Raw genomic sequence first — 14,894 nt, forward strand, 5'->3', positions numbered from 1 at the left:
CCCAGGGGAGGGGACCTCTTTGGTGATGGAAGAAGGCCTCTTCAGCTGGCCCAGGCATGAGTTTCATTTCCAACCAATTTGTTACTTAAAATTAATTACCAAGGGGACAGCCCAGCTCTCTTCATGATTGTTACCGCAACTATATACAACGGTTTGCTTTCCAGACTCACTTTTGCTTTTTTTTTTTTTTTTTACATTAGATATAAAAGGGGGTAGGTTGGAAAAAGGCAAGGGTCAAATGAGTAAAACAAAACAAAAACATAAGCACACAGACACACACATATTCTTGAGGTTTTGTGCCCAATAAATTAAAAAAAAATAAAAACCAAAAACAAAGTGTTGTGAAAGTTTCTGCCCACCCTCCACCTGAGGAATGCCATGCATTTGAAAAGCAGATTCCGTCACACAAACAGTGCTGCCTAAAACAGGATGGGGGGGGGGAAGGAAGCTAGCAGGGGCTAGAATTCATTTTTTAAAAGAGATTGTTTTGTTAAAAACAAAAACAGAAAGAACATAAGGAAGTAGTGGTGGTAGGGTCACTGCACAGCAGTAGCCCAGCGACTGGCTGCAACATAGGGGTTTGTCCTTTACCATCTTATGGTTTTCCTTCTCATAGAAATGGCAGGGAAGCAGGATGACCCACAGGAGATGGCCAAAGGACCCGTGGCAGGCCGTCTGGGTATCTAGGAGTTATTTTAGTGCAATTATTTTTCACTTGCCTTCCTTGGGCAAGTCCTTCCTCCATGTGCTTAGTGCCGGGGCACAGGAGACCTAGTCTCATGTGTCCCTTTGTGCTCTACCCCACAGCTCTCTCAGGGCAAATTAACAGACTTGAAACAAAACCAGGTCTAAACAACTTCATCTCCACCTTGTCCCCATCAGATAGTCTGAGTTTGCAAAGATATGAAGCTCCTTTCTGATTGTTTTTTAAGAGGATTTTATTCTACTGCCTTTGCTAAGTAGTTCTGTATTCAGGTCCTGGTAGCTGCCTCAGGGAAGGAGGCTCTGGCCAGGTTCTCAGACCAACAGTGCTCTGCACAACTCAAAAAGGGAGAGAGGGAGAGAGAGGGAGAGAGAAAGAGAGGGGGGGAGGGATATCCTGGGAGAACAATTTGTTATGAAAATACAAATGATATTTTTTCTTATTTTCCCCATCCTATTATATAGTCAGAAAAAGGTTCAGAATATAGACATAAATAATTAATCAGAAGAGCAATCTGGAAGAGACCTCCAACTGCTTTTCTCTGTTGAGGTCCATTAGTTTGCCAGGTAAAAATTTCAGAGGCATTTCATTTTTCTTTGAAGGTTACATTTAACTAGGAAAGACGCAAACCCTTTCCTAACTTCCACCCCAAAGCACACAGATTGTTTCCTTTGTTAAACTCAAAGTAAGGAAAAACAGAAACAGAATATGAGAAAAGTAACTTTGGAATTAATTCTAACATCTGAATTATTGCCTAGGATCTTATTTTCGATCCTAACGTTTCTCAGAGTGGTCTGATACATAGCTTTCTCTTTAAAACAGCCAAATTTCAAACTTCAGCAGGCATCAGATTCATGGGGAGAATTTGATAAAATGTTGGTTTCTGGATCATAACCCTAGAGATCCTGACTCAGTAGGTCTGGTTTGGGGCCTGAGATTTTAATTTCTAACAAGTACCCAGATGGTGCTGTTGATACTACTGACTGTTTTTGTTGTTTTGGTGCTGGGGATTGAGCCCAGAGGTCATCTACACCCCCAGCCCAATTTTCTTTCTTATTTGGAAACAGGATCTCTAGGTTACTGAGAGCCTTGCTGCATTGCTGAGGCTGTTTTGAACCTGCAATCCTCCTGTTTCAGCTTCCCAACCACTGGGATTACAAGCATGGATGTTACTAACTCGGAACTATACTTCTAAGAAACAGTGTTTTAAGGAATAAAGGACTAAATCAAGAAACTAGGGGGCAGGTATCCCTTTTATGATCACTTTTGTCATAGAAAATCCCCCATTACATAATCATTAAGAAAAATGGTCAAAACAGCAAACTGGAAAGACCCAGTACAAATAAGTTTATCTGTTTTTGTCTCCCTGTAACTTCCAAATTTAGATTGGTTTCCTTCTTTGAAGGCTATACCACCTTCCAGCTTACTCTGCCTTCCCTAGGACCTATGGCTGATGATATTTGCTTCCATCCAGGGCTAAGCTGAGCACTTGTGCACAAGCAGCCTGGGCAGTGGGAGAGCAGACTAGGTGGCCCCACAGATCCCTGAGCAGGTCAACTGATGACTCATGAACAGATAAGGCTGATTCAGTTATAAAGGGTGATATCACCAGGCTTTGGAAACATAGTGCCCTAAGACCATTTTATTACTTATGGCCTCCTCAATGGGGCCACACACCAGAACTCATGAATAGTTCTTACATTACATCATAAGAATGCACTAGCATTCTCTTAGTATATCCACCTCCATTAGTAAACCCTCTTCAAAAGCACATTGTTTTCATTCAGTCATGGAGTTGGCTTATGGCGTCTACTTATTATCTTCAGTTTAGCTAATACCCAGGACCAAGGAAAGATAAAGTATGATGAAGAGCTGAATTTGATGTTCTGGGTCACTTCAGCACTTGAATCCTGTGTGGAATGTGTGATTAGGACAACTTCCCCTTCCAAATACTTTGTCATAAAGAATCTTTAAGGTCTCACATAATTTACCACTTTGATCCTGGTTTGTACGACTGGATCCCATTCATTTGAGCAAATTTCACCTACGTGTTGGGTGTCTATACATGGGTGCTATCCTGGGAGATGATGTGAGGTGTTTGTGAGAAGCAGCAGGCTGCCGCTTCTCTCTTCCTGCTCTTTGAAATATTACAGGACATAAATAACTTCTCAGACCACTGGAAGGGGAGCATCCCTCTGAATACTGTGACTCTTGTCTCAGTGTCTCAGAGAAGTAGAAATAAAAATATGACAAGGTATGTGTGTGTGTGTGTGTGTGTGTCTGTGTGTGTGTGTGAGAGAGAGAGAGAGAGAGAGGAGAGAGAGAGAGAGAGAGAGAGAGAGAGAGAGAGAGAGAGAGAGAGAGAATATGAATTAGATCCATGTCCACTTAGACTCTTGCGAACCAGGAAAACAAGACGGCAAGAAATAAGAAGGGGAAGCAAATCACAATTTAAGCTTAAGGAGCATGGAGAGATTAGTTGGAAGGTTGGTAACTCAAGACCAAAATATAGTACACCAACCAATAAGTACTTCACTGGAGGGTCCCTCCATGGACTGTTAGCCAATTCTTCTTCCCTGCCAGCCTCTACCTTCCCAATGGTTGTGGACTACATGAAAGACATTGGTATAAAGATTTACATGAAGACAGAGATAAGCACCATAAAGTTGCCACAAAGCATAGATTTTTAAAAAATACTCTGTGAAGCCTCAGAAGATAGGAAACGGCAATAGCAAACCGCTCTTTTGTGTATGTGACACACACACAGACATCAGGTTCCATATTAACTTCCCATTTCCTAGTATTTTATTTTTAGTGCCTAGGCAGGGACTGAGAAACAAATACATCAGACACATCTTGTTGGTCTTCTTCATCCAGAACCAAGAGGACTCTGCTGAGGAACCTCTCTTGGAGCTGCAGCTCTCCCCACAGGTTGATGCTGGGTATTGAACCATGTTCTGTACTAGCCAACTTTGGTGAGAGATGAAGTCAGGGGGGTAAAGAGGGAGGAAATAGCACAAATTCCAGAATTAGATAGGCTGGATTCTTCCAAAGGTGACTTAGGGTGAGAATTTAGCTAAGGGATCCAGGTTTTTTTTTTTTTTTTTTTTTCTTTTTGTGAGGGATCCCTGTAGTCTCGACCAAGATGCAGGTGTATGATAGGAAAGAATGCTGTGGATTTGCTCCTTGCCATTAATTCTAGGGCAGCAAGAGGAAACTTGGTTTTCTGCTTCGGAGAAGTCTGGATGAACATCCCAGGGGATTATAGCACCATGAGGAGGCTCACCCTTCTACAGTTGCCACATAACCACCATTCCTTCGTGGGATGATCAGTCCTCACCACGAGGGATGCAGATGTGCAGAGTCCCAGGCTCCAGCAAAAGCCAACGCTTTGATACCACTTCACGAGATGGGAACATTCTTTCCAGTGGAAAGCAGTTAGAGACCTAGGTTAAGTGCAGCAGTCAACCAAGAGCAGAGGATGGTGGGTCCCAGGAATAGAACTGAAAAGTGATGAAAAGCCTCTAGAATCAACCTGCTGAGGATCCAAGTACAATTCACGATGGTGTCCATAATTACTGGAGAGACAAGAACCTCTGCGGTCTGAGGCAGTTGGAATGGAAGAAGGGGTTCTCCCCTCTCTTTTTTCTCAAGTAGCCAGTCACATCCATGTCAGAAGGCACTGGCTGGGCAGCACCAGAAAATAGGGAGTTAAGGGCTCCACCATTAGATTAAGATGGCATTAAAAGTCTGAGCCTCGTGATGGAACTGGAGCTTGAGATAGAGTTCAGAAGAGGCCTAGGTCCAAAATAGGCCAGTCCAGTCTTCCCTTTCTTCTCAGTTGGCACACCCAGCTCTGGGGCCTCCTAATTCTGCATAGCAGAGACCTTAAGGCAGTGATTTCAGCACCATCCTTGGACAAACGGCTTCTTCCCACCACAGAATTGCATATTGTACAGCTAAGTTGGCTGGGGATCTTCATAGCTTGTGGAATTAGCAGCAATAGCAGTAACAGTCTCCAGCATTGAGGGCCCTTCATCCTTGGGAGCTAGCATGTAAACACAGAAGCTTTTCCGGGAGGAAAATTTAGACCATCTTGTGAACCTAAATGAAAATATTTTGAATATGAAGATTCAGATGCATCTACTCCTTGGTTGGATAGAACGGAATGATCCAGGTTAGGATGCCTAGAGATTCTGATAAAGTCTTGTGATACTTAGGAAACTGAAGAGCAAACATTTAGGCCCAGGCTCATCATATATCCCTGACCTGCAGAGTCCTGAAACTTCAGCCCACCTGGCAGCTCAGCCTGGAATCTGGTCCCATAAGGCTTTCAGAAATGGCAGGAAGTAGACTTGCCCATTCCAGACAAGCGAGATTCCAGTCTTTTCGGCTCCATGTAATTGATCCAAGATCTTCTGCCCTCATTGTATTGGACATCTAACCCAAGGCTTATTTTTAGCTGGCTCCTTGGGTTTCAGTTGCATTTCTTAGATGATCTTGAAGGTCTAGGTAACATCATTTAATGGAGTGATCATTTAATGGAATGGAATGATCATTTAATGGAGTGATCATTTAATGGAGGTTAACATATCCTACTAGACATGAACCTAAGGACCCAAGTCTTATCTTTGTTTTTTTCTTAACCCAACAAGTACTTATCAACTGAAGGAGCATGTATTGCAAGCCCTTTAGGATCAGTAGGAAAAGAGCAACTTTTCTTTAAGAGGTAAGATCTCTTTGGAGGGCTGATTTTGTCCACCAAATCAAACTCCTTGAGCCTTATATTCTGTATTGGAGTATCTCATGTGGATGTAAAGTTCCTTGTAAATGAATGTTAACCATTTAAAAAACAAATGGTAAAGGAAGGCTGGCTAGGGAATGTTCATTCAGTCAAAGTGGTTACCATCCAAATAGTGTAGCAAGGGGCCAAAGAGGCCACAAGACAGATGGGTATTTCCAATGTCCTGATTTTTTCCAGTCCACGATGAAACTCAGAGTATATCTTCTGACTTGCCAGAGGTTGCCAATGAAGCTCCCAGGCAGAATGTGCTTTCTCAAAAGGGATCCTCTTTTCCCACTACTTCTGAACCAATGCTTCACATCTTCTGTAAGCTTGAGGGATGCCAGACTATAGTGGCATGGCAGGTGTCCAGCTGGTACCAATGAGATGGCATCATATTCTCTTAAAAAAAAAAACCACTCAGAAAAGCCAAACTAACCTCTGGAAAAGCAACCCAAGTATCTCAGGGACATGTGAGGAGATGGGGTGAGGGAAAATAAATAGGCAAATGGTAGGAAAAAATTGAAACAAAATAAAAAATAAAAAATTAAGAAGTAGGGTTTATTGACTCTCATGCATGTTAAGTTAGAAGGTAGAAAGACAGAGCTGGTAGTCTTTCTCTGAAGGCTGTAATGTTACGTTTGTGGTTTGGTGACTTCATAGATGGGCAGCCGTCTTGTCAACATCCCCTGTCATCCAGAAGGCAAGAGCTGGCAGTTCTCCTTCTACCTTGGCAACTGGGTCCCCTTTCTCCAGCATCATCTTTTTTCCATTGCTTTTTACCTTTTACAGGTTGATTTACACATTTTTTTTTTTAAACCACATGCTTCTTTTCTGGGCTCTGGCCAGATCTCTGGGGGAAAAGTTGTTGGCAGTGGTGATGGAGTTGGAAAGGGTCTGTAAGAAAGTCTGTGAGCTTCTTGCCTCCCGCAGATTTCTCCACCTGGGGGTGGTCTCAGGGTTGTTCATGAGCCAGTTAAGAATTACTGAAGTTTTTCAATGTCTTCTGAACCCTTCCCCAGAATGCCCAGGAGTTGAATGGAAACCAGAAACCAAGAAAAAGACCCAGAATCATCTTTCCCCCTAAGTCATGAGAGGAGGCCAGTAAGTGTATTTAGGGGACACAAGTTCCCAAACTCCACCCCACCGATCCCTACAAGGAAGTTCTCAAAGGTGCAGCACCAAGAATCTGTCCCTCTTCTGCCCCCTCCCCCCTCCTGTTCTCCTTGGAGGCGGAGAGCCAGTGCTCTGCAAGAAGAGGGGGGAGGAGGAGCTAATGAAGCTGATGCCAGCCTTCGACTGTCCGGGGCGACAGTGACTGCTGGAACCTCAGAGTGTTGCCTGGAGATTGGGGTCCAGGATGGTCTCTCGATCTGGAGACTCAATGTAGTTGGCAGCTTCTTGAAGTTTCAGCAGCATGGCCATCTACAGAGGGGCAAAGTGATGGATTAGTGAGATGCTGAGTCCTGCCCATAGAAGGGAGACATAAAAAACCTAGATGGTGGGTCTGATCCTTGTTTCGTAAGTGAGTAAGAGCTCAGAGTTCAGAGGTGGCTCATGAAAAAGCAGTGATGATTTCTTCAACCTTTGATAGACGTGCATGTGAAGTCACTTGGGGGTCCCTCTGAAATACAAGGTGCCACATGTGGTGTGGCTACAAACAGAACAAGGACAGAGGGTCCATACATACTGGCTAAGGCTGGGAGCAATGGAAAAGTGCTCTCATGATAACTCTCTTCCTAACAATTCCCCTTCTAATAGATTTTAATAACCCAACAGCCAGGCTCGGCATTATTTTGAACCCATCAGTTCACAACCACTATGGCAAGTCTAAACACCTCAGTACATCTCTTTCTCTCTGCTCCCCTAAGGCATTCTACCTCTGAGCTATACCCTGAGCCCTTTTTATTTTTTATTTTGAAATAGGGCCTTGCTGAATTGCTGAGGCTCTCATTAAGTTGCTGAGGCTGGCCTTGGACCTATGATCCTCCTATCCCAGCCTCCCAAGTCCTGAGATTACAGAGATGTGCCACCATACCTGGCTTTACCTCTTTCTCTTTAGCTAATTTCTTCCCTTGGTACCTTCAAGCTTGGAATCCTCCATTTTAGTTAAACAAGCCTGATTGATTTTCTGTTGAATCTACCTTCTACTTTCTCTTCTATTTACCTTATTATTAGTTTTCCAATTTAAAAGTGTTTTGACACACTAATATCTGTTTTTAACAAAGTCAAAATTTAAATAAAGCCAAGCCTGTAATTGCAGTACTTGGGAGGATAAGACAGGACAACAAGTTAAAGGTTAGCCACAGCAACTTAGCGAGACCCTGTTTCAAAATAAGGAATAAAAATAGGGCTGGGGATATAGCTTGAGGGTAGAAAGCTCTGGGTTCAACTTTCAGTATCAAAAGAAAGAAAAAATTAAAATGTATTGCAACTCACTTGGAAGACTTCTTACTTGAGAGGTAAAACTGCAAGGTCATAGAAGTTGTACATGTTAATTTTTTTTGGTACTGGGAGTTAAACCCAGGGGTGAGCTATCTCCCCAGCCATATTTTATTCTAAAACAGGGTCTCACTAAGTTGCTCAGAGTTTGCTAAGTTGCTGAGGAGGGTCTCGAACCTGCAATCCTATTTCAGCCTTCTAAGTACTGAGATTACAAGTGTGCACCACCATGCCCGGTTGCATGCTATTTTTTTTTTTTTTTTTTTGGTGGTGGTGGTACTGGGGCTCCTGAAAACTCTTCTACCTCCAGGCTATACTCCCAGTCCTATTTTTATACTTTTTTTTTTTTAATTTTGGAAACAGGGTCTCTTAAGCCAGCACAGCTGGCTTCAAACCTGTGAGATCCTCCTGTCTCGGCCTCCCAAATGTGGGGATTACAAGCGTGTGCCACCACACCCGGCTGCATGTTAAATTTTAAAACAATCTGCGAAATTATCTTCCAGAATGGTTTACCAACAGACACTCCCACAGTAGAGTGTGAAGGTCTCTGCTTCCACACACAGACACACACACATTGTTTCCAACAATGTGAAAAAAATATCACCTCATTTTTTTTTTTTTTTTTTGGTAGTACTGGGGTTCCTGGAAGCCCTTCTACCTCCGGGCTACACTCCCAGACCTATTTTTACATTTTTATTTGGAAACAGGGTCTCCTAAGCCAGCACGCGCGGCTGGCTTCGAACCTGCGCGATCCTCCTGTCTCTGCCTCCCAAGAGCGGGGATTACAAGCGTGTGCCACCACGCCCGGCTATCACCTCATTTTAATTTGCATTTCCTTATTACTAGAGAGGTTGAGGATTTTTTTTTTTTTTTTTTTTTTGGTGGTACTGGGGTTGGAACCCAGAGCCTTTCTACCTCCAGGCTATACTCCCAGACCTATTTTCTATTTTATTTGGAAACAGGGTCTAAGTTGCTGAGAGCCTCACTCAGTAGCTGAGGCTGGCTTCAAACCTGTGCGATCCTCCTGTGTCAGCCTCCCAAGCGCAGGGATTACAAGCGTGAGCCACCACACCTGGCTCAAGGTTGGGGATCTTTTTATGTTTTATCAGCCACTTGCATTTCCTATTCATCAAATGCCTGTCCATATGCTTTTTCTGTTTGAACGCTTTTTTTGTTGTTGAAGTTTTATATAGTCTAGCTATATCTCCATTGGCTACATGCATCACAAATATCTGCCAGTTCACTCAGACTGCTTTCTGGCTGAGGTAGTCCTCAGGACAGTAGCAGAGGACAGGCAGAAGGCAGAGAGAGGGCTAGTATGTCCTAATGCTTTACTTCTTCAGTTGATATTTCTACACTGTATCTGCCTGATACCTGGGTCTCTGCTAGAATCCATCTGTCTGGGTTGTTATTAGTTGGCTTAAGCTAGGTGGCAAGCATATGATCTTTCTAACCCAAGACTCTGATGCAGAGCTTCTCGCTGGCCTCATCCTGGTCCTGGTCTTGCTGAAACTTTTCAGCCCCTCAGGCCCCCAACAGATATGGACATAGAGTGTGAGGAATCCAGTCCTGCCATGTTCTTTTTACCTTCGCATGGCTTCTACTCACCAGAGGGTCTGAGTCTAGAGAGCTTGGAGTGCTATCCTTGACGGTCCTGTCCTCTGGGGGTGAGGCAATGCTGTGAGGGCCCACAGTGGGTGGGGGCAGGTGGTACAGCTTTGACTGGTCCTGTTGGGCTGATGGCCAGGGAAGAGTGTCCCGGACCCACTCCACTGGGTCTTCCCAAGCAGCTTTCTGTCCATGGACCTAGAGAGGAGGAGAAATGTTATTAATGGGTGAGGAATACATGGGTCACCGATTAGAGACCTATTCATGCAGTCTCTTGTAGAGTCCACCAAAAACATGTTTCTTCAAAGCACACTTCCTCAAATAAAAAGTCTCGAGGCTCTGATTCCCGTGGAAGTTCCTTGAACTTCCCAACATGGGAAACAAGTTGGTATAAAGAAATACAATCATTTTAGAGGATAATTTAACTGCATTAAAACTTTTTAAAGTCTTTATTTATTTAAAAATTTAAATAAAATTGCATGTATTTGTTATGTACAACATAATATTTTTAGATATGTATAAATCGTGGTATAGCTAAATTGAGCTAATTAACATAATGCATGTTAGGTCACATTGGCTTATTTAAACCTATTCTTGGTACTGGTAATTGAACTTAGGGGCATTCTACTTGCAAGCTACAATCCAGCCCTTTATTTTATTTTTATTTTTTACTTTGAAACAGGGTTTGACTAAGTTGCTAAGGGTTTTGCTGAATTACTGAGACTGAGTCGGACATGGTGGCACACTCTTGTAATCCCAGCATTTGGGAGGGTGAGACAGGCGGATTGCGGTTTGCAGACAGCCTCAGCTACTTACTGAGGCCCTGTTTCAAAATAAAGAATAAAAAACAGGGCTCCGGGTGTCGCTTGGAGGTAGATGCCCCTGGATTCCATCCCCAGTATTGAAACCTACGATTCTCCTGTCTTAGCCTCCGAAATACTGGGATTACAGGCCTGCACTACCACACCTGGCTCACTTAAATTTATTCTCTTAAAAAGTATACAATACATTGCTATAATTATAATTACAATTATCACAATATATTGTTATCAAGTGTAGTTACCATTGTATAATGTATCTATTGAACTTATTCTTTCTGTCAAACTGAAATTTTGCATCATTTTACCAACTGTCCTTACTCCACCTGCCCACCCCCTTGTAATCACTATTCCACTCTGTTCAATGAATTCAACTCTTAGATTTCACATATAGGTGAGATCATGTGCTACATGATTTCCTGGGCTTGGCTTATTTTATTTAATGTAATGTCCCTCAGGGTCATCTATGTTATTGCAAATGACAGGATTTCATTTTCTTTTTTAAAAGCTGAATGTTAACTGGGTGTGGTGGTGCATGCTTGTAATCCCAGCATTTGGGAAGCTGAGACAGGAGGATTGCGGTTTGGGGACAGCCTCAGCTAGTACTTAGTGAGGCCCTTGTAACTCAGTGAACCCTGTTTCAAAACAAAGAATAGACTTCCGGGAAGATGGCGACCGAGAAAAGCGGGGCTTAAGAGTCCCGCTAACAACCAATCTCCATTACCACAAAAAGAGCGCCTTTCATAGCCAGAAAACACCATCACCAGAAAAACAAAAAAACCACCAGGCTCCAGAGAGAAAGCAGACTGAGAACAGAGCTCAGGGCCACAGAGGAGACACACGCGCCCGAGGACGCGGCAGCAGCGCCATACTGCCGGCGGCAGCGGCGAACTCAGCGGACGGCTACAGCAAGCTGAGGTGAGCCGATGCGGAACAGCCAGGCGGGATCTTTCGGCACAGACAGCATTTAAAGCTCCCAGTGGCTGAGCTCAGCACACGCTGCAGGGATTCAGAGTGGAAATCAAAACCAGAGAAGAAAAAATACGCCAGCCTCATGGCCGAGGGCGTGGCAGAGGCGCCATATTGCCACCGGCGGCGGCAGCAGCAGTGAATTCACCGAGTCCAGTACAGCTACATCTACGTACTCAAGAACAGTGAGTCAAATTGTGGGCCACAGAGGAGAAATCCCAGTATTGTGCCTCCTGGGACTTGACCCAGTGAGGGAGTGGTGGTGGCAGAGATATCACACCATAGGAGAGCGTGCAACCTGGCACCCCCCATAGTTTAAAGCAGCCTTTATCGACTCCCTGGGTCGGAGACTCTGTGATACAACCCAGTAAAGGAGTAGTAGGGTCTGAGATAATACAGACTCGAGATCCAGAGCACCTTAAGTGAAGCCATAGTGACCCAAGGGAAGAACCCAGAGAAGGCACAAACCTCCGAAATCATGGGAAAGAGGAATAACACTGAAGTAATGAATGTGCACAACCCCACAACATCAGAACCTGATAAAACAGAAAATCAGAGATTTCTAGAAGATCAAATCAGGAAAATAACTGTAGAAATAATAGAGGTGCTTCGAAAAGAACTCAGAGAGAGCCAAAAAGAGATAAAGGATGCAATTAATGAAGTAAAGGCCTCAATTCAAAGCACAAACAACCGATTAGACCACATGGAGAACAGAATCTCGCTCTTAGAAGATGAGCAATCCAAAAATGAATGCATAGTTTCTAATCTAGAAAAAGATACCCAACAGCAGGAATCTGACATTGAAGAAATATGGGCCCATCTTAAGAGAGCTAACCTAAGAATAATTGGAATAGAGGAGGGAAAAGAAAGTGATACCAAAGGGATCAACAATCTCTTCAAGGAAGTAATAGCAGAAAATTTTCCAAATATAGAGCAAGAGGTTGATACACAGATCCAGGAAACTTATAGAACTCCCTTTAGACAGGATCCGAGAAGAGGATCCCCACGCCATATAATTGTCAAAATGACCAATGTGGAAGCCAAGCAGAGAATCTTAAAGGCAACAAAAACAAAGGGCCAAGTGACATTCAGAGGCAAACCAATTAGAATCACTCCAGACTTCCCAAACCAAGTCATGAGAGCCAGAAGGGCTTGGAGTAACATATTCCAAACTCTGAAAGAAAACAACTTCCAGCCAAAAATTTCCTATCCAGCAAAACTTTCTGTCAAATTAGATGGAGAAATAAGAAGCTTCCATGACAAACAGAAACTGAAGGAATTTATGTCTTCAAAACCAGCGCTAGAGAAAATACTCAAAGAGATTAACTACAAAGAAGAAATAGGTAACACTCACCAGAACCAGAGAAACAAGAGTTTCCATCCAACAGACAACTAAGATTGGTTATCTGTGGAGATTCATTATTTATGTTAGTCTTTTACCTATCTCTAAATTGTATTGTTTGCCTTTATTGTTGTTAATTTTTAGGATTTCTAGTTGGAATATTAATATACCTTCAGATATAGCATTTGGAAATATTTTATCCAATTCTATTAACTGTTAACTCTGTTTACATTGTCTTTGGATATACAATATTTTTTTTTTATTTTTTAGGGAGTTTGTATATTCTTCTGCTGCCTGTGCCATTGAAATCATATCCAAGAAATCACTGCCAATTTCAATGTTGTGCGGTTTTATGACCCAGATTTTCTCCTAAAAGTTTATAGTCTTAAGATTTATATTTAGGTCTTTTATCTAGTTTGAGTTAATACTTGTATGTGGGATTAGGTAAGGGTCCAACTTTATTCTTTTCCATGTAATTATTATTTTTCAACAATATTTAGTTAAAAGATTAGTATTTCCTCCACCAAATGTTCGTGGAAACCTTGTCAAAAATAACTTGACAATATAGGGAAATAGTTAGCTCTAGGCTTGTATTTAACTCCAATGGTCTATATATCTGCCTTTAGAACAGTACTACACTGTTTCAATTATTGTAGCTTTATATGGTTTGAAATCAGAAAATATACATCTTCTAGCTTTGTTTTTGCTTCGAGATTGTTTTGGGTATCTAGAGTCCATATTCCATATCAGGATAGATTTTTTTCTGAAAAATAAATATATGATAGTTTCACCTAAAAAAAAGAAAAAAATATTCTCTGGTAAGAAAGAAAGCAAAAAGAAATATTGAAATGTTATCTTTAAGTCATCAAAAGCTTGGTATCAGACAAATGAAACTGTTATGTGAGATTATCATTTTTAATTTTGGATAAATTGCTATAATACTAGATGTCAACCACTAAGCCAAGCATGGGAGGGAGGGATGGGGAGAGAATGGGGTGGGGATCAGGTGGGGGCTGACTGGGCAATGTGTGCATGTATGTCTACAAAAGTTTGTATCCCACTATGATGTATGAATACAGTGCACCAATAAAAAAAAAAAGAAAAAAAAAAAGAATTTACTGGAAACCAAAAAAAAAAAAAAAAAAAAAAAAAAAAACAAAGAATAAAAAATATGGCTGAGGATGTCTCCCAGAGATAGAATGACCCTGGGTTCTATCCCCAGTACCACAAAATAAATAAATAAATAAATAAATAAATAAATAAATAAATAGGCTGAATGTTATTACATTGTGTATATATGTATGCCATATTTCCTTTATCCTAGAGAGGAGGAGAAATGTTATTAATATATTAATGTTATTAATATTCTGTCCTGCCAATGGGACAGGACAGAAAGAAGCAAGGGCCTAGGGCAAAGGTGGAATCCATTCATCTGTTGATGTATACAGGATGTATTAAAACAACAAATTTTATGACCCTATAATTTTATTGTTCAAAAGTAGAAAATTATTCTACTTTAGACGTGGTACTTTTAAATTATTTTTTACTTTCTTACAAAGAGAGAATATTGATGTGAAAATGCTTTTTTTTTTTTTGTGGTACTGAGGATTGAACCCAGGGGGAGTCTACCTCCAAGCTACACCCTCAGCCCTAGTTTTTATTTTTATTTTGAAACAGGGTCTCACTAAGTTGCAGAGGCCTCACAAAATAGCTGAGGCTGGCTGCGAACCTGCGGTCCTCTTGTCTCAGTCTCCCAAGTAATGGGATTACAAGTGTGTGTCACCATGCCTGGCTTGAAAATGCTTTTAAATTGGAAATCTATTAATAACATGAAATTTTCTTAAGATACCACAAATTTATTAATGAAGAAAAATTTTTGGTGGTATTGAGTATAGAATCCAGGGGCATTCTACCTTTAAGCTATACCTCTAACCCTATTTATTTATTTATTTATTTATTTATTTATTTATTTATTTGGTGGTACTGGGGTTCCTGGAAGCCCTTCTCCCTCCGGGCTACATTCCCAGACCTATTTTATATTTTTTTATTTGGAAACAGGGTCTCTTAAGCCAGTGAGGCTGGCTCCAAACCAGCGCGATCCTCCTGTCTCTGCCTCCCAAGCGTGGGGATTACAAGCGTGCGCCACCACACAAGGCTATTTTTTGCTTTGAAATAGGGTCTTTCTCAGTTGCTGAGGCTGGTCTCAAGCCTGTCATCCTTCTGTCTCAG

At 41.9% G+C, this 14,894-nt stretch overlaps 1 protein-coding gene across 8 annotated transcripts in view; it reads right to left on the reverse strand.

Moving 5' to 3' along the window:
* Window positions 1-6,815: 6,815 nt before the first annotated feature.
* Window positions 6,816-14,894, reverse strand: part of NAV1 (neuron navigator 1) — a gene marked incomplete at both ends in the record, with an annotated part of 206,485 nt that continues 198,406 nt past the window's right edge. For all 8 annotated transcript variants that reach the window (XM_080699273.1, XM_080699274.1, XM_080699272.1 and 5 more), the window contains 2 exons: window positions 6,816-6,911; window positions 9,537-9,734. In XM_080699273.1, coding sequence (XP_080555399.1) covers window positions 6,816-6,911; window positions 9,537-9,734 — 294 coding nt within the window. The remainder of the gene's footprint in view (window positions 6,912-9,536; window positions 9,735-14,894) is intronic.

The sequence above is a fragment of the Muscardinus avellanarius genome (assembly GCF_963383645.1).
Source record: "Muscardinus avellanarius genome assembly, chromosome: 7".
In the NCBI taxonomy this organism is placed as follows: Eukaryota; Metazoa; Chordata; class Mammalia; order Rodentia; family Gliridae; genus Muscardinus; species Muscardinus avellanarius.